Source organism: Myiozetetes cayanensis, unplaced genomic scaffold (assembly GCF_022539395.1).
Source record: "Myiozetetes cayanensis isolate MyiCay16 unplaced genomic scaffold, myiCay2020 scf1, whole genome shotgun sequence".
Taxonomy (NCBI): domain Eukaryota; kingdom Metazoa; phylum Chordata; class Aves; order Passeriformes; family Tyrannidae; genus Myiozetetes; species Myiozetetes cayanensis.
In genome coordinates, this window is record NW_026086604.1 from 148,069,256 (window position 1) to 148,089,652 (window position 20,397).

Sequence of the window (20,397 nt, forward strand, 5' to 3'; positions counted from 1 at the left end):
AACACTATTCATGGCATCCAAATTTATACAGTGCAAATCAGTGCAAATTAGGGAAAATATGAGAGCTATGTGTCAGAGAATCAGAGAATCCCAGGATGGGTTGAGTTGGATTGGGTTGGGAGGGAGCTTAAAGCTCATCTCATTCCAACCCCCTGCCATGGGCAGGGACACCTTCCACTAGCCCAGGTTGCTCCAAGCTGGCCTTGGACACTTCCAGGGATGGGACAGCCACGAGTTCTCTTCGATGTTTCAAAATTAATTTGATAAAACTGAGATTAAAGCTTGCTGTTTCAAAATTCATTTTGCTACTGTGCAGCTGATAAGGGCACAGAGATCTCCGTGTTTTCCAGGTATTCACCTGTGAGAGCAGAAGACTTCAACTGAAATTAAATATCCATGATTTCTCCTCCCCAAAGCCTGTCATTTTATCTCTTTATATCATCTTCCTTTCAAATATTCCTCCACGTGCTTATTTAAAGGAGGAGGGCTCTGTCAGTCATTTGGGTCCAACAGGGAAATTTGTATTTCTGGGAGTGGGAACATGAGATTTGACAGAGACTCATCTAAGTGGGTTCAATCAAGTGACTAATTAAAGTGACATCAACACAACCTTGCAAAATATATGGAATATAATTGTTCCTGTCAGTTTAGATCAGTCTCACTCACTGCAGTGAGTGGGGTTATCAATGATCCTGGTTTTGTTTGCTTTTTAACACTTCATTTTTCCAGTGGTGCCTGAATAGATGTCAGCAGTTTCCTCATCAAAAATTTTATTTACCATAAAAGGTAGATCCAACTTACCCAGGGTCGTCTTGCAACACTGCATTACTTTATAAAAATATTTGCCCTGAAAAATCACACTTTTAGAGTTTTCAGAAAGGAAAATAAATCCAGGTTTCTCAGCAGATTCTTGGTGTTTTGATTAAATTTGCATTTTGCATGCATTTTTTGAAAGAGTGAAGTAGTACCTGGAATAGAAATGAAATCCTTGCTCCGATATTCTTTCTTTTCAGAATTTGTTGTTTTGTTGTGTTGTTTGGTTTTTTTTAAAGAAAACATTTGAATATTCCTGTACGTAAAAAAAAACCAAAACAAACAAACAAACAAAAACCACCAAAAAAAACCTCCAAAAAAAACCCACAAAAAAACCACAAAACAAAACAAACAAACAAAAAAAAACCACACACACACACAAACTTCTCTGTTGATTTGTTTTGGCTGAATAAGTAAAGGAAACTCAGTTATTTACACAAATAACAGACAAAATGCAGCATATGCAAATCATTGACAACAAAACCTCCCAAGAATCCAGGGAATCCAATAATTCCACTGCAGCCCGACATCTGGCAGCGCAATGATTGCATCATTCCAGCAGCTCTAACCAGGATGTCACCGCCCCTGTTCTGTGCAGGTTTTATTTTCCCCTTCATGCAACAAGATTTGGTGCCACAACTTGGAGCAATAATGGCCTGAGGGAGCATCAGTTTTGCCTGTTATCAGTTTTGCTGCTGCAGTCCCTCTCTCCAGCTGAGATGGATGTCTGTAGAGCTCTGAATCAATGCAGTGAATCGCAGGTTTTGGGGCACAAGTGCTGCCTGGAACTTCTCATGGTGTCACCTTCTTGTCCCCTGCAGGTACCCCAACCATCTGTGTCACTGTCTGGGCGGTGCTGAGGCTCCACTTTGATGACACTGGGTAGGTATTGCTGGGTGGGAAATCACTTCCTGTGCCTTCAGCACCACGGCAGGGATGGAAGGGAAATGTAGGGATAGGAGGATGAAAATCATGGAGTCACTGAGGTTGGAAAAGACCTCCAAGGCCATCAAGTCCAACCTTGGATCGATCCCCACCTTTTCCCCAGCCCAGAGCACTGAGTGACACGTCCAGCCCTTCCTTGGACACCTCCAGGGGTGGGAACTCCAAACCTCCCTGGGCAGCCCCTGCCAATGATTAACAACCCTTTAAGCGAAAAAATTCTTGCTGATGTCCAAGCTGCCCTCCCCTGGCACAGTTTGAGACCATTTCCCCTTGTCTTACATTTTCCTTCCGTTTCTGGCATTGTTTTTTTGTGTACCCCAGTAATTCAGGGCCAGTGTTCAAGTCCTGAACCACAGTTTGATGTCTGTGCTGTTACTGCATGGGGGAATTCCCAAAAGAACTGCAGGCATCAAACCTGTAAACCTGCAGCTGACTCAGTTGGCCCTCCATTCCCTGCTCCTATAAATTAATGGAGTGCAGGATGTGGTTTATCTCATCTGAAAAGGGCTGTGAGGTGAATCACACACGCAATTCCTGCTCCTTTCCAGCTGATTATGGAGAAGGACAAAAGGGATGAGCTCAGCTGGAGAAATTGCTGGAGGTATCTCTGATGAAATGAGTGAAACCTGCACAGGGCACTGCTGAGCTTTGATTTCCAGAGGCAAGGACGAGTTCAGCTTCCTACTGAGGAGTGTTTCCAGCAGGGGAGGTGAATAGGGGTGAGACAGAAACCCACACCCTGTGTGAAGAAAAAAAAATTAAAATTTAAATAATTTCAGGAAGATTCAAGAGGGGAGATTGTACCTAAAGCATCTCTTCTGGTAGAGGAAAACAAACCCTGGAAATATCCTGCATCCTTTTCTAAAGGACCTGAAGGAAAAGCTGCTCCCAGAGATGGACCTGTAGATTTTGGGAGCCAGTAGATTGAGTGGTTTGATAGGGCAGCAGAGGTGGCAGATGGGGATGGATGTGTATGTACACCCTGAAAACACAAAATTAGCCATGTTCTTCCCATGGCATTTAGGTTTGAACTTAGTGAAATGTCAGAAAAATGAGGGAGACTGAGTAAAATTTCCAAAATTCATCAGTGGTTCTTCGAAAACAGAACTGAGTGAAAGGCATTTTCTCTATACTGGAGATACCTGGATGCAAAACTTGCACAAGACTCCTTGTTCTGCCAGATTTTCTTCATTTCTTCTTGTTTCAGGCTCTCTGGAAAACACATAAAGCCCTTCCTCCTCTGGGGATGCCAGAGCTCTGACCCAATGTTCTGTTGTGACATTAAGACAAATTAAATCACTTATTTCCATGCAAAACAAGCCAGAAGCCCCTGTTGTGTCATTATTATGATCACAACACTGGTCCTAAGTGCATTAATTCCTCTTAGAAGTCCAAATAGGGTTTTGCAGGTAGAGAGAACTTCTGGCAGAAGGAAAGAAAGAAAGAAAAAAAACCACCTTTATTTTGTTTTACTTAGAGAGGTTATTTAGCATGCAACACATTCAGGCAGATTCTAGCTGAGAGTCTCAGTGGTTACTTTTTAAAAATCAGCAAGCATTGTTCAGGGGGAAGGGGAGAAGCCAACATGAGCCTGAAAACACCACAGTAATCACATCCCTGCCCCTGCCCACGGGCTCCCTTCCCTTCATCCATCCATCCTGGAGAAGAGTCCTGCCTGCCTGAGCTGCACTGTGGTGATGCATCTGAAGGAAATTAGGGATTCTATTTATCTGGAGCAGCTTGTTGGCTGATAAGACAACTGCTCTGTTGTTCTTTGCTTGTTTTTCCTTCTGGTTTAGCTGAGGAGAAGATGATGTTCCTCCCACTCCATCCATCCCACAGGTGTCACAGGCACTGGGACAAAAAACCCTCTGTGTGAGCTTGATCTGATTCCTTGTTGACATCTGCAAGGTAGAGGTTGGAGATTGAGCTCGTCCTGTAAAAGCTGAGGGAAAGGTCCAAAAAGAATAGGAATTTGTAGGGGATGATTTATCTCCCCAGAGCACACATTTAAAATATCTCAGTGTGGAAAAAAAACCACCCCAAAACAACCTCCAAGTGTCTCTTTGTCCCAGCCAGATTCCAGGATAATTAGATATCTTCAGTGGAGATGACTGGAACAGGAGGAGAGAGATTCCTTTCCCTGTAATTTCTCATTTCTACATAGCCAAACATGTATCAATATCTAGCTAAATTAATATCTGAATTTTCCCAGGTCCTTCCAGCATTGGTCGACTTGCTAAAGACTTCCAGGGTAGATTTAATGTCCACTGTAAGGAGGTTGAGCTCTGAAATAATGGGTAATTTTCAGAGGGCAGCTCCTAATTTATAAACACACAAATAATCTAAAAGATAATTTGTGATTTCAGGTGCTTTTTTTGGGGGGAATGCAGTTGTTGATCACTGAAGAGAGTCTGATTTCCAGGCTGTGGATGAGGAGTTCCCTCTGAACATTTATCCACTTCCAAATACTTTAAGTTGGGCATCCACAGTTGAGGGAACTCAAAAATATCAATTTGCATTTGGTGTGGAGTGCATCAGGTGTGGAAAAACAACATTTTTTCATTATTAGTGGTTTCCAAGCTTTAAAAATGTATTTTAACATTAAAACCCTATCTGTATATGGGTCCTATATTTAGCTTTCACTACCAGTAGACATCCAAATGAACCTATGTGGGGTAAACTGCTGGAAAATTCGAAGAAAAATTGGCAGATTTAAAATGCTCAGGTAGAAATGTGATCTTATTTATGATCCCTCATACCCAACAGCTTAAAAAAGGGGCTGACCCCAACTGTTGTTCAGTATTTGAACCTTCCCAGATGAATCCTTGCTCCTCCCTTGATAGGACTTTCATTCCCATATGTGAATCCAACCAGGCTCTGGTACATCCAAATGTGTAAGAATCCTCACATCAGGATTAGACACCCACACTCATATCTGTTAACCCTGGAAAAGCAACTGAGAAATCCAACTTTGGAATAACCATCTCTTACCCTTTGTGGGTATCCCTGTCTTTTTTTTTTCTTTTTTTTTTTATAAGAGAGACAAATTTACAGTTGTACTGTAGGCAAAGAAACACATCTTAAGGCATTTTCCAAAATGCCTAGGTTGTTTAGGAGGAGGCACCATTTAAACTGCCACAAAAATACTTCTTTCACTTTCATGTAAGTTGGGAAAGGCTGTTAAATAAAGGGACAAAGTAAAGAACTTGTACTTTGAACTCAAAGTAATTTAACTACAAGACCAATGTGCCATTTTCTGCCCCCTTCAAAATGATCATAAGGATATTAACTTCTTTGTTATATCTTTTTCTCTTCCCTTCTCTCTGCCCATCCCACTCTCCCCTCGATGGCTGCAGCTGCTGGGACATGAATGACAACACTGCCCTGTGGTGGGTGATCAAGGGTCCTGTGGTTGGATCCATCATGGTAAGTAGGATTTGGAGCAGACACTTCCCCACCTCTCCTGAGGAGAAATAACCAATTAAAACACCTTCAACTACCTTCACAAACAGAGGTGTCTGATTCTGGGCATCCTCAGTTGCTTTCCATGCTCCAGGGACAGCATTAGCCAGGTTTTCAGTGATTCTTTTGGGAATTCAGACATCCAGCTCACAGGAGTTTATGTCAGGAATGGTGATTCTCCTGGGCAGTATTTGGACAGCTCCCTAAATTACAGCGACCTGCAGAGAAATTAGTAACTCAAATTAAATTAAATTAAATTAAAATAAATTAGTAATTCAGCTGATAACAGTGAAGGGGATGAACATGGAACTTCCACGCTTTACAGGCACATTCCATGAAGGATCACATCCTGATTTGGGCAATCATTTATACTGGGTTTCTACTGATAGCATTAAAGAACCAAGAATCATCCAAAGGACAACTGGGCTTCTCCATCCATTTACAGTCCCTGGATCAGAGAGAAAATCCTTCTGAAGTTGATGCACACACTTGCTTTACCTTCTTGGTTCTCCATTTCGGGGGTAAAACTTTGTATAAGGGACCAACTCAAATTTCCAGTGTTCTCTTGTGGCTTTAGGAAGCTTTGGAGTTGGTGGCAGCCAAGTCTGATGCCAGAGCATTGAAAACAAACCTGATTTGATTATTCTCCAAATGTTTAAAAACTGCTAAACTGAGAAGTCCCTTAGTTCAGAGAATGGAAGTTAAAGATATCTCTACTGCTGAGATCTTTGCTGTGAGGTTTTGGTGTGCAGGGATCTCTGTTTTTATTCTCTGCACTGGTTGATAATGAAAAATATCAAAACCCTTCCCTTTGTGTTTCTCTTCTCTTGTTCTTGGGTCTGCAGAAATCCTGAGTCACTTTACCTGCAGGAAGGGGGGATTTATTTGCCTGCAAAAGGGCTGATAAGATGCTTGTAAACTTCTCCCCTTACCTCTGAGCCTGTAAAGCTTCTAGACTGCAGTTTGGAGAAGAAGGGAATGGAACCAGCAAGACACTGGGAATGTCTCATTCATACTTTAAAAAAAAATATCATTGTTATAATTTTTCCTTTTCTTTTTCTTTTTCTTTTTCCCCAGATAAACTTTGTGCTTTTTATTGGCATAATTGTGATACTTGTGCAGAAACTCCAGTCACCTGATATCGGGGGCAATGAATCCAGCATTTACTTGTAAGTACAAATAAAGCAGTGATCAGTTTAAATTCCTCATATACACATAGGAAAAAGAGACAAAATAAATAAATAAATAAAAAAAAAGACACCTCAGCTGAATTAGGTCGATTTTCTAAAAGAGTCATGGGGTCAATTAAATGGCTTTGGTTGATTTTTACTTTGACTTTTTTAATCCATCAGCCACGAAAGGGCATTTTAATGCCAGTGTTTCTCACCTTTCTTAAAAGGCCTAGAAAATAAGCATAAATACAAGATTGAAAAAAGACCAAAACCAAACCAAAACTAACTTTTCTTACAGGTCAGATATCTGGAAATTAAAATACTGACCAGGTATAAACATCATTATTATACTCATGGGACAGTTTGCTGTGCTTCATATGTTCCAGGGTCATGGTCCAAAATTCCCTGAAATCAATGAGATTGGATGAAAAAATTTAATTAACTGTGGGCTGAATTCTGATCTAGGGAGATCCCCTAAAATTGCTCATCTTCATGTTTCTTACAACCTAATTCATTCCACTTAAGCCAAACGATTCCCACACCCCCTAAAATTGTTTTAAAATCCACACAAATCCTAAAATTTTCCTTTAGAAATTTAAAACTTTGTGATTTAAGGGGTTTTTTTGAAGCTGAAATCCTTTTTATGAGTTTCCACCTTGGAAGAAGACAGGTTGGCCATTTGGGCTGGTCTTCATTCTAATTTTGAGTGCAGGCTGTCGTTCTCCTTATAAAAATTATATCAGCCTTTGGAATAACTGGGGTGTGGGGCAGCACATTTGGTGTTGGCTTCTCTGCCTCAACACCCCTCACATTTGATTTGGCCAATTTTTTTTTGTGAGCTTGGATTATTTCTTGCACTCACAAACACTAAATTCCTGAGGAAAAATAGGCAAGCCACGAAAACCTTAAATAAAACCTTAAATAAAACTGAAAGATGTCAGGGGAAAATAAGAGATCCTTATTTGGTAGCAAATACAATTGCCCAGTGATTACTTTCACCCTAAGTAACCACAATCATAATATAATGATGTCCTCCCTTTAAATGGCAATTCTCAGGGAAAAAGATGTCCTCCAGCTGCCTATTTTTTTAATCTTTTCATTTTTCCCCTATTATCTAGTTTGCATTTCCATGAAAAGATAGTATTTTTCTGCATCCCTTTTTCAAATCTGTAGCCAGACATCCCCTTACCGCAAGCGCTGCCCTTGCACCTTGCTCCGAACTCTGTTCCCACAGCCAAAAATAACGCTTGAAATTCGTTCTGTGAGCGGATTCACCTCAGAAATAAAGCTCAGGAGGGGGTGCAGGCACTCGGTGCATGGTTTTCCCAGGGGCTTGCATGAAGACTTCCCATGGATGTGCTGCTGGGAAGCGTCCCCACCCTGAGCCCCCAGGGTGTGCAGAGCTCGCTCTGATGACGACCCCTGGAGTGCATTTTGGGGTTGTGCTGCACATCTGTCACCTATGAAGCAGAGCATGCCGTGGATTCCAGCGGTTTGAGGAGATTATCCTGACATCCTTGTCATCCCGGCTCAATATGGTGACTGGGTTTTCCCGGTGTTTTTTTTTCCTATGTGTATAGTTCGGCCACCAAAGCCGAGTGAAAACATCCTAATTTTCCGTTCCATTCGCTGCCATCGTTCTCCACATTCCTTTGCAACTCCCGGCCGGGGTGTGTATTCAGTGGACCTTGCATTGATGTTCGTGCTATGGAGTGGAGTGTTGTTTATCCAAACAGACCTGACGAGGGGAAAGTCACGCGGGAACGATTAAAAGGGGCGAAATTAATGACTCTGCGCAGATTTACACCAGAGGCGGGAGATATTCGTGCACACAAACCCTGTAAATGAAAAAAGGAGGTTGTTGTAAGGAAGGGAAAAGTCAGATGGCAATCTGGTTCTGTCACCATATTGAAATCTCTGTGGCATTTAGATTGTGGTCCAAATTAAGCATTTTCCATGTTCTACTTTGCCGTTTCAAACTATTATGACATCATTCCATCAGAGCAAACTCTCCATCCACATCTTTATCCCACAACACACTTGAGTGCTTTCCCTTTAGTAGCTGAGGAAGGATTGAGGTCGAGGCAGGATTTTCAGCCTGTTTCTGAAGGTAACACTGCATGGTACCTGCAGCAGGGATTTAAATGTATTGCAATATGATTTATTGGAATAACCCTTTAACCAGCTGGGACTTCCATCAGAAAAAAAAAAAAAAAATGAAGACCCCAAAAACTTGTGACTTGGAGTAGGATTTTTTTTCTTCTTATCTATATGGTACATGTTTAGGTTCAGGTCCTTCTAATGATTATTTTATTTAGGAAAATCTACCTCTGGTTTCATTTTATAAAGATGATGGTCACGGTTCTGCAAGGCACTTAAGCCTGTATTTGACTTTAAAAGCCTTGGGGATGGGCTTAAATTCAAAGATTAATGTATTCATTATTAAAATCTCCCACCAGTGAAGTTCCCTGGGAGTTGTGACAGGACCATGGAAAAGAAAGCTGAAGAACTGAGGATTAAGTAATACAGTGTAGCCACTGGGGAATATAAGACTGGCTTTAAAAAAATCAATCATTTATATCATTTGCAGCACATTTTGAGTGCTTTACTCCTCTAAAAAGATCAGATTTTCTCTCTAAATAACCTGATGATCATTCCATGCAACAGCTGAAAAAAACTTGGAAATATGTGGCTGATTCCTAACAATTTCCTGCAATGATCAAGTGCTTCAGTCACGACAAAATTCCATTTTATCAACTTGTATGTTCAGTCATTCATTACCTTTCTCATGCCTTTAGTTCCCCCTCAGAGCTGCCTGCATGTGCTGATCCCATTCCAGACTGAAGGGCTCAAGAAGTGACTGGAGGAACAATAACTCCACCTTTTTTTTTTACTGATGTTTTAGACAGAAACTCCTCATTATGCCTGAAAATACTGGGAGATAGATCCATCAAAATATCTAAGCAGCTGAGGTAGGAATTCAAAATACAGCAGACACCTTTTTAATGATAATATTATTATTATTTGAGGTTTTTTCCTAAGAACTTTTCATAGTCATCATAATCATTAGTTATGTTTTAGAGTGAGGAGTGAACTGCCAAAGGCATAAGTTTTTTTTCTTGAAACATGTCTGGTTTCAGTTAATCTCATGTCAGTCCTACCAAATTAAGCATCCAACCAAAGTAAGATCACTAATGCAAATGCAATAGATTTTTATCTGGGTTGGAAGTTCTGAAGCCCTCAAGTGCTGGGGAAGCACAAAGTGAGATTGATTGTATTCCCAGAGTAATTAAGGCAGTGATTAAAATGGGTCAGACAGGTTTGTTGCCCCGTCTGGTGAATGAATATCATAAACAAGAGAAATGTGCCATAATTAGAGGATCAGAGAATCAAATGAGCATGATTTGGGGGGAAGGGACCTTAAAGATTATCCAGTCCCACCCCCTGCCATGGGCAGGGACACCTCCCACCAGCCCAGGTTGCTCCAAGCCCTGTCCAACCTGGCCTTGGACACTTCCAGGGCTGGGGCAGCCACAGCTTCTCTGGGCAACCTGTGCCAGGGCCTGCCCACCCTCACAGCCAAGAATTTGTTCCTAAATATCCAACCTAAACCTGCTCTCTCTCTGTTCAAAGCCATTCTCCCCCTGTGACACATCAGAACAAATGACCATGTCTTAAACTGGTACCTGCATTTCCCACCCAGTTAGATTTTACCTGACGTGCTGCCCAACAGAATGAACCACCTGGTTTTCAGCCATCTCCAGCTGCAGTTTGTAAATACTTGGAAGAAGTAGCAGGTTTTTGGGGACAGTTGCACCACCTGCTGAAAGTCTCATGAATCTGTGTGATCTCACAGCTCTGGGGACTGCAAACACACATTCACAACCCTACAACCCCGTTCAGCACAAGGGCTCCACGTTATTTGCATGGATTTATTATATATCAGTTCCTTCCTGGGATTTTATAATAAACTGATCTCACAAGGCTTCACTGTTTTTAGCATGAAAAACCCAGCCAATGATGTGTAACCTGCTGTGTCAGGCTCTGCTTCCAGGCATCCTGGTTTTGGTGAAGTTGTCACAGTGAGGGCACATTCACCCCCCACAGAAAATCCAGATTTCTACAGAAATGCCCCCACAAAGCTTAAATCCACTTTGTTATTTCCACCAGCATTGCTGCATTGCTGAAATATTCACCACAGAGAGAAAATCATCCAACAGCACCACTGCCATAACCACAGCATTCTGTAGGTGTGCATGAAGTAGATGCATGCTGGAATAATCCTTAAGATTAAAAAGACTCACACATTCCCATCAAGTCTTTGCTTATTCGTTCATCTTCAAGAATCAAGCACATGTAAACCGACAAAAATCCTTCTTTTTTTAATTTATTATTATTACTTCCAGCTTATCATGAATAGTGCAATTTGGGAGGGGGAAGCTTGTTTCTGCTTTTTTGCTTCAACAGATTCTTCACACATTTTCTATCACATGCCGAAAGCTCAATGAAAAGAAAACAAAGCCCACAAATAACGTAGCTAATTCAGGTCTACGTCATTTCTCCACTCAGCATCTTGCTGGAGAGAAAGGAGAATCATGGCATATACCATAGGTAGGTATGATTTTCCCTCTGGTGCAACCTAAAGGGCCAGGGCAGGGTGACGTAGATGTTTTGGTAAACAACACAACACTCCTCTGCACTTCACCTCCAAAGCCACCGGCCAGCTCGGTGGTTTCATCCCGCTGCTGCTTTCGTCTCGCCGCAAGCGCTCAGACCGTTAACGATTATCCACAGGGTCTTCCTGCCAAAAGGCTCCTTTTTTTTGGCAGGGAAATGGTAGATGTTGGACAGTTGGCAGTGTGTTCTTTAGCGTGGCACTTCCATTTCTGAGCCCCCGGCGCTGCCGGTCGGGGGGGGGCTGGAGCGCCCAACAAAGCAGCGGCCAAAGGAAATGGTGCCCCCGGGGTCAATCCTCTCCCACCGCATGAAAATGCCATGGAAAACGTAGATGATGGTCCTTTGGCATCAGTGCGTGATGATCAAGGAGTTCTGATTTCTAAGGAATGCCAGGGGAGTAGGCATTTACTGCTTTGACCGACACTGATTCTTGATGGGTTTATTTAAAGCTCGTTTATGACACTTTTCCTGTACACTGCCCAAGGCAAATTATTATTTCGGGTCTTGGTTTGATGGTTTTGGTTTTTTTTGGTTTCTGTATTGCAATTTTTTTTTTTTTTTGGAGGGGAAGAAGGTGTTAATTTGTGCCAAATCTTTTCAGGTAGGGCTCGGAAAAAAAATCGAGTGTACCCGTTAGGAATGTAAGACCATGTGGGCTGTGTACCGTGATTAGGAAGAGTGTAATTACCCAGGGATTTATTTATTTTGGGATAAAGTCATCAAAAGCTCCATTCTGCTTTGATTATCTAGTCCTAGGTTTGCTGTGGTGTCAGCTGCTGGAACAGCAAACAGCACAGAATATTCAGTGTGTTTATAAGGTTTCTGTGAGCTGTTATTGCCCTCGAACAACTGAGGGTAAGATGCACAAAGGGAGATACTCAAAATACCCCAGGTGCCTGTGGCAGGTAGAGGACAATGAATCTTTGATTGTCAAATCTACCTTCCTGACCTAAACACTGTCCTTTCATCCAGAATGCATCCTTTACTTTCCTACATCAGTGATGAGATTAGACCCAAAACTATGTCCCCCTTGAAAGTGGTTTTGTTTATTCCAGAAGAACAAATCAATATTTATAGAGGAAAGTCCATTCATGTCAATTGATACATGAGCACTGGACAGGATCTGAGTTTGAAATCATGGATCTCAAAACTTATTTCTTGTGGTTACAAGATCATGGTGAATGCAATGATAAAAAGTGTTCTGCTTCTGTTATTTGGAAACCCTTAGAAGGTGGATTTTAGAGTGCAAGGCCACGTGCCTTGGCCAGCACTGGTGATGTCTGGGTAGTGGAGGCTGACTCCTCTTATTTTCTGCTTTGCAGTAATACTGAAAAATAGGATGATTTTGTCTTTAAACACTGCTTTGCAGGTGGCTGTAGAGTATTTTTATGGGCAGTTTTATGGTTTAAATGGATATACAGGCAGAGGAGAGGATATGAGGTTGATTTTTGTGGTTGATGGAAGAGCTGATATTTGGATCTCTGCCTTTCATGTCTAAGAACTGTGTAATGGTGAAACTTCTGCTTGGCTCCACCATCTGTGGCAGCCTTAGAGATCAAAGCTCCTTGTCCACAGGTTGTGTTCTGAAAGAGCAAAGCACAGACTTTCCCCCTCCTCTGTTCCAAGAGCAAGCCATGAATTGGAAAAGAGCATTTTTTTACATTAAAAGAGAAGCCACTAAAAGATGGTCCTTCTCTGGAAATATCAAGGAGTTGAGCAGGTTAGTGAGGGAGAGAGCAAAGCCAGGTTTTATCCTACAGTGTAATTCTCTTTATAAAAGTGGGGTTTTGCAATTTTTTTGAGAAGGCACAGTAAAGCTTAATGGGCTCTCACTTCTATCCAGGGTTGGATTAACCCCAACAGCCTCTGTTTCCAAAGAATTTTAGGCACCAAAAAAAAAAAGAAAAAAAAAAGGCTAAATCTTGTCTTTAGACTTCCCATGGAAACGTTGGTGGCCTATATGTGGAAATTTCAGATCCAAACATCTTTCAGAGGCAGTGCTAAAGCACAGTGGCTTGATTGCCATGAGTGGCACGGAACAGAACTCCCAGCACTCAGAGCCAGTGGGATTTCTCTGAAGTGCTTACGTCTGTGGGGTGCCTGTGTAAATGCAGGGCTTTGCCCACACACAAATTGTCTGAAATTCTCTATCTGTGTATCTCAAATGGTTCCAGCATTGCTGTTCAGAAGGCCTCAACTGCTTTAGCAATGTGCACAGTAAAAGCCCTTTGCTGTGCTGGGGAAGTGGCTGCACTCAGCTCAATTTGCTGTAACCTTGTAAATGTTGCCAAGCACTCAATTAGCAAAAATCAGGCAGCTTTTGTAAGGAAAATGTGATACGGAACTCAAATATGGTTCTGAAGTCACTGCACTTCATCAGAGTGTGTAACCTCACTTTGATCTGTATTGATAAGCTTCAGTTGTCATGGAGATGGGCAGGATAGGGAACATGCAGTGCCTGAGGCCATGAGTCTTTACCAATTACCCCTGGATGTGGGTGCAGTGTCTTTTAGCAGAGCAGCTTCCTTGCATACCCTCAAAGATAATGGCTTTGGAGACTGAGAAACATTTTCAGAAGATTCAAACCGAGAATTAACTTGGGAATATCCAAATTAGACCACTGTGGCTGGTTTGCCCCTTCCCTCCCACATTGCTCTTGGTCTGCTGTTTGGAACCCACTGTCAGACTGAAAGGGATGGGTCTGAACATTTATTTCTCCCTCAATCAGTTTGCACCTCTGATTCTTTAAATCAGTTACTCAGAGTAAAGATAAAGGTGGAGCTGAAGCAACTGGTTGTGCTTCAGTTGTCGTGAGACTGCAGGAAATGGGGGGTAATTCTGACATCTCTGATCTTGAACATGCTTCCAATTTACATCAAAGCTCGATGCACAACAGCATCCGTGGTCTTCCATTTAGTTTTTGCTGCCATTCACATTTTTGCCTCTGTCATATGAGAAAGAAAAGGAGTTTACATCTCCCTCAGTGTCTCTGCTTCTCCCTGACATTGATTTATTGTGCCTCACTTCAGCAACTGGCAGATTTCACATCCAGGTGGTTCAGTTTAACATCTGAGGAGTTATTAGGATGTGCTCCATGAAAGAACATAGCCTGAGGTATGGAAGGGACAAGGAAGATGGTGCTGTCCCAGTGCAGATGGTCTTTTGATCTGGAGGGATGAACTTCTTGTGAGGTTCTTGTAGCTAACACTGAGTGTAAAAGGAACTGTGTGGTGCAAAGTTAATTCTCCAGGAACAAACTCTCCCTGCCTTGGAGAGTACAAGCACACCCTCAAAGGCCAGCAGTTTACAGTGGCTTAATGTTGAATTAAGTCTCAGGGAAGGTGGCTTAATCAAATGAAAAGGGACAGGACCAACCCAAAGTTGTGCCTGAGGTCCACACCACAGTCGTAGCACCTCATTTGCTGCCCACCTGCGTCACTACTGAGAGAGTTCCAGACTGAAATTCCTCTCTATATTTCCAGTGAAAACACTGGAGCTGTTCAGCTGGTGAAATGTCTTCAAGCCCAGGCTCTCTCAGCAAAGGCAGTGCTCTCTTTTTTTTCTTCATTAAAGAGGGTTGTAGAGATGGTTTATAACTTGAATCCTTGACTGCAGCGCTATCGTGTGATTTGTAAGGCAGGTGAGTCAAAACAGTGTAACTGAAGCTTCAGAGCTGCAAATTATCTAAACTCAGTGTAGTTAAACCAACACCGAGCTGACAGGACCAAAACCTGCCTGAAAACTCCCTCCTTGTTGCAGGCTGTGACAATAAATCCTCTGTGGGCTCGTTTTGTTTTGAGCACAGCGAGCTAAACCACGCTCTCAGATATTCACGTCTGGCTTTGGATGTGCACCTTCCTCATCCCAAACCGGCAAAGCTGCATTCAAAACTACTTAAGAATCTCATTTCCCGTGGTACATTTTTTCTCATTAAACATTCTCCTGCCTGCTGCACTGCATTTACATTACTGCACTCCCAGCAGGATTATCCCACAGTGTCTGTGGAATGGGAATAACCCAGCTTGGTAAAGCAGGACCCCCAGAGTCACTGCAGAGGAAGGATCAGGACATGTAACCCTGAAGCTACAGTTCATTTAAAGATGGTTTTCATGGAAACATTCTACTCTCTGCTTCCAGCTTTATTGTCTGGAGCAAAGGCAAATATTAAACTTTATCTCTTCAATAGTTGAGCTCTCAGTATTCCAATGGCTTTCTCCAGCTTTTAATGAAGAAGTCAGCAAAGCCGAGAATGAACAGTGTAGACGTGATTTTTTGACTCTCTTTGACCACTCCATTTCATCTTCAAGCCTCAGATCTGCTCACAGGTCAGATTTTTTGGACAAAAAGCTCTTGTCCGAGTTCATGCTGGTTAAACATTCATTTTTCAGCCAGAGCATTGATCTGCAAGCAGTAATTCAGATTGAGCCTCTAAGTTTGGTGGTGTTAGCAGTGAAAAGTAGAGCTCTGGGTAGCAAGAGTGAGAATTTTGGATTTGTTTTCAGTTAAAGACTAGAGAAACAGTTTCCTTTTTTCTTTTTTTCTTTTTTTTCATGAATGGCACAACAGTGGTTGTATTTTTAGCAGGACAGCACAGGATCCATGTGGTTTAATAAGATAATGGTGCTGGGCTCCTTCCACAGTCAGTAGAGATCTACCCAGTCCAGAGAATTAAACCCTTAGTACAACCTATTTAATTTCTAAAAAAGATGTTTAAAACAGGTCAGGTAAATCTCAATTTATGGTCTGTTCCTCACCACTGACTGCAAAGCTGGCACAGGGTAACAAGATGAAAAGCACCCAGTTTTTGGTGACTTCAAAAATTAGATGGGATGGAACTAAATGACAATTTTGCTGAGGAGCTGAGGCTGTGTGTGGATGAGAGGGGTCAATGAGTCGACCTGCACGTGCTGGGTCAGACCCACAGTCACTGCAGTGGGGTGGAATTGCAGAGTCTGTTTCCTGCTCACAGAGCAAGTTCAGGTTTCCAAACTCTTTGCATCTGATCTGTAAGTCCAGAGGGTTTGTGAGTGTAGTTGGTTGATTGGCCAGGGTAGAAGTCCATTGTCAGGAATTCCTCAGCTACTGAGTAAGAAGGGAAAGTCCCCCCGACCTGTAGCAGTGCTAGCTGAGGGTAACAGCAGGTATGTGACATAAATAATGGATTACATGGGTGCAATTTTCAGTTTTCTGCTCTCTCTCCCATACAATCTTTCTACTCTCCCTTTGGTTAACTTTTTACTGTATTTTCAATACTTTATTTCACTGATTTGTTTCTACATTCTTTCTCCTCCTACTTGCATGGTGGCCAATCCTGTTCATAGGGAGGTTACATGGAATGGCTCGAGCAGGGAGCACAAAGACCCTTAATGAGGCACAGTTTTTATTTGCATGACTCAAGTTCTACCTTTCCTGTGTTTCCCAAAGGATTCCCTTTCAGCATATTCGGAGACAAGCCACAAATTCTGCCATTGTTGGTAGAGACCTAAATTCAGAACCCTGACCATTTTCCTTATGGATAACGCAGCATAACTTCATTCCCCTGGATCAGCATGTTCGTTTTACTTCCCTTTGAGTCCCTCTGAGGAACCCACAAAGCCTTTAGAACTGAATTGAGACTATTTTTGCCTCCGGTTTGTGCACTCTCTCATCCGCATTGCCGCGCCGGCCGTCAAGGTGTTCGGTCTGATACGGTGGCCTTCAGCCACACGGTACATCACTCACTGAACCCTGGGAATGTTTAACTTTTTCTTTCCCCTTCCACCCTAGCACCCTCCCTCTTCCTCCCAGATGCAGCTGCAGTCCATGCCCGGGACACGTGCGGTGAGACTCGGCTCGTTTGCCTTTAGCTGTCTAAAGTCTCGTATTTAACCTAAGCGGTCCAGTCGTCGTCTTATGGTCAAACTGGGAGCCCGGGGGCACCTCCGTCAGGCACTGCATCCCGTGTGTCTCAGATGCCTCTGTCACACAGCTCAGCTCAGCCTGGAAGTCCCTGTTCTTTCCATGATTGAGCGACTCCGAGGTGATAGCTCAGTTGAGATCTGTCTCCGAACACGGAGAGTCGGACGTGACCAAACCCGTTCTGTGTGTGCCCACAGGGGTCTGAGGATCCTGCCCTGAGTCATGCAGTGTTTTTTGATATCCGTAGTCTCATTTCGATTAATTTTCTCTTATTTGTCTGATTTTTTTTTTTTCCTCCTTCGCATTCCTTTCTGGTTTCTGCCTCCTCTGTCTCTTCTCTCTTTCTCCCTCTCCATCCATTTATTTTGATAATAAATAAATCCAGTTTATTTATAAAGGGAGGAAGGAAAGAAAACTTCCATAAAATCTGTACTTTTACGATTTTGGGCCAATTTACGATATTTAACATCAGAGAGATGATTACACCTAAAATAGAAAGGATGGAAATAAAAAAACATTAACTCTCCTAAGAAGTGCTCACAGTTTTTCATCACAAACCCGTGTGGAAATGTCCCCTCCTCGAGTGGGGAGCAGAACTTAATTCTTAGACATTAATTTCAAAATCAAGCCTGTCCTATTTGATAATTCTAGCAAACACCAACTGCTGTCATGTTGGTCTCTTCACTAGGAAAAAATTATTTAAACAATCAATCCCTGTCAAATGAAACAGGGCACAAGAAGTAAACTTGGGGGGGGAATTTTATTCCAGATTTCCATGGCAACAATAAATATATAATTGAAGAACACAAATCTCTACAACAACCCATGACTAAGAGTTTTCAAAGTTACTACTGATTTTTAGATGCTTTGTTTTCAGGTTCTGTGCCTGGAAATGCCTTCCCAAGTACTTTTTCTCAACTGAGGCTGAGCAGCCCTCTTGTGGTAAAAATTGGTATGAGAAAATGTATTTCAGAACAATCAGGTGATTAAAATACTGAGTGAGATGCTCAAAACCCATAATCACTTCCGAAAGTCTCAGTCATAGTAAAATTGAATTAACTCTAAAATTTCCCTCCTTGGTTTTTGATCAGTTTTAGCTGACAATTAATCCCTGACTCAGCTCTGTGAAAAACAGAGGTGAGGCAAAAAATTTCTCCCAGAAGTGATGCTGTAAAAGGAAAAATTATTTTCAGATTTGCTTCCTGAGCATCATCCAAGAACTGAATTCATTTTACAAGTTGAAACATGATTAGGATTCCTATTTGCTGGATGAGTGCATGCCACAAGCACTGTATTATTTCCAGCCTTTATACAATAATATTTAAGAACAACACGGTTTTTGATTACCCAAAAAGAAACAAAAAAACCCCTTTAGTAACAAGGATTGACTTAAAGGAGTTAAAAGTGGGGAGAAATTGAGTGTGTTTTCAATTTATTCTGTTTTACTGTTCAGCTTACAAGCTCCATCTTCCATCTGTGCTTAGGTGAACACAAATCTTAGACTGTGTATATTAAGCAGAGCAGGAGAGACAGAGTTTGATTTGTCAGGACAAAATTAGATGTTTGCCCTGAAGGCAATTGCTTTAAAAATCATCATATTGTCCTTTATATTTAATGGAGATCAGTCAGGGTACTCAGTGGTGTTGGGTGTGCTGTTCATCCCATCCTAAAGTGGACATCTAAAACAGGTTGGATGTACCCTGGCCAAGAACTGCATTTCTCTCTCAACTATTTATTCTCTGTGATGATTCTCAAAGGATGAGGATTTCAAGTTTACTCAGACATTTGAACTGTAAACATCCAATCTTCCCTGAGGAGAACCCCACCAAAACAACCATGTCTTGAAAGTAAAACAAAAAATCTCCCGTTTAGAGTTGACAAGAAATCCCTATTTTCAATTTTCACGCTTTTCAGCCCGTTGTGACAGCCATAAAATCTGTTGGGAGATCCCTCCAAACGCCCTCCCGTGTTTCAGGTTACCCTTCTTGGGGGCTGATTTAAATTAACCTCTCTCTGGCTGGTTGTAAATGTGACACTCCCCCCACCCCAATCTCCATAGGAGCTCTTTCTGGGATACAACAAGGGTGTGCTTACACACAGCTTATGCACCTGCTGATTTTGTCTTAGTGCTACGTCCAAACTGCCAGCCAGCCTTGCAGTTTCCACTCTGAACTCCCTCCCCATCATCAAGGAAGATGGGGGGAGAAGTGCCTGGGTGTCCTTACCTTTAGAACTCTTGGCTAAAAAGCAGGGATCCACAAACCCTGGGTAACCCCACCCAAAAATGAGGGACATCTGACCCACCTTCCCCTTCCACTGCCCACCATCCGACGAGTCCGTGTTCCTACCTGACTGTCCTCCACGAGCATGCAGTCCACTCCCATCCAGCAGATTGTTCTGTGACCCTCTGTCCAACCCCAGGCTGCAGAGGCAAAATATTTTGGGTGCCTCACGCTGCCCTCAGGTCGTTCAACTTTGGGCTTGCCGTAAAATCGCCAGCCAAAGCCAGCGCCTTTTCATTTCGACCTTTGAGTTCTCTTTTTGCTTCGGTCAAGCAGCTGGTTTGTGCTGTCTGTGGTGTCTGCTTTCCATCTTTGTGACGTGTCTCATGAAATGTGTTGTCAGTGACCTTCCTTGGCCTTGTTCACGAGATGCTGAAAACAAAAAAACAAAAAAAATTGAAAAAAAAGTAATTAAAAAAAAATTGCTAATCTTGTCATATTTAGCAGCTGCGTTCAGAAATGCTACTGTAAGCCTAAGAGGGCTAACCAGCACTCTTGCAAGATGTCAGAACTATCAACCATTACCCTGTAAGTGTTCACACTCCTGTGACATTCCTGTGTTTGTATGAGCATGTTGCAATGAAATGAATGGATAAGAGCAGAGGGGTAGCAAGTGGAGAGCAAGCATTCATTGAGTTCTTGTTGCATGGAGAATTCTTGTTTTTGTTCTTGTTCTGTGCTTTTGCTGATGCACCACAATTGAGGATTTTAAGGTTATTTTAGTATTTTTTTAATTTTATTTTTTGGTACTTGTGGCTGATGCTGTTTATGGTTTGGGGTTAATAAATAATAAATAGCTGCTCTTTATTATCCAGTAAAGAGGGGAGCACCTTCATGCTGAGAGGAAATGTTTTGCCTGAAAGTGTGCAAGAAAAACATGGGCTAGGCAAGATTGAGTCAATCAGACTCTCAGTGGGGATAAAACATCTTTTATAGAGGGGTATAAAACTGAGTGAAGTTATTTTAGTGAACACCCAGGGGTGAGGAAAGGCTGAGATTAACCCAATACCAAAATAGCTCGTGTCTAATCAGCAATCAGAATCACAGAATCATTAAGGTTGGAAAAGACCAAGATCATCAAGTTGAAGTCAAATTATCAAATATTCACCCATGGAGAGTGGGGCATCCAGAAGAGTGAATAAATT

At 42.2% G+C, this 20,397-nt stretch overlaps 1 protein-coding gene across 12 annotated transcripts in view; it reads left to right on the top strand.

The window, feature by feature from the left end:
• Positions 1–20,397, top strand: part of ADCYAP1R1 (ADCYAP receptor type I) — a 140,904-nt gene that overhangs the window by 103,914 nt on the left and 16,593 nt on the right. For 5 of the 12 annotated variants that reach the window (XM_050322857.1, XM_050322846.1, XM_050322894.1 and 2 more), the window contains 5 exons: positions 1,635–1,695; positions 5,118–5,187; positions 6,301–6,392; positions 16,839–16,892; positions 19,697–19,780. In XM_050322857.1, coding sequence (XP_050178814.1) covers positions 1,635–1,695; positions 5,118–5,187; positions 6,301–6,392; positions 16,839–16,892; positions 19,697–19,780 — 361 coding nt within the window. The remainder of the gene's footprint in view (positions 1–1,634; positions 1,696–5,117; positions 5,188–6,300; positions 6,393–16,838; positions 16,893–19,696; positions 19,781–20,397) is intronic. The other 7 variants (XM_050322913.1, XM_050322927.1, XM_050322903.1 and 4 more) reach the window with 4 other exon arrangements.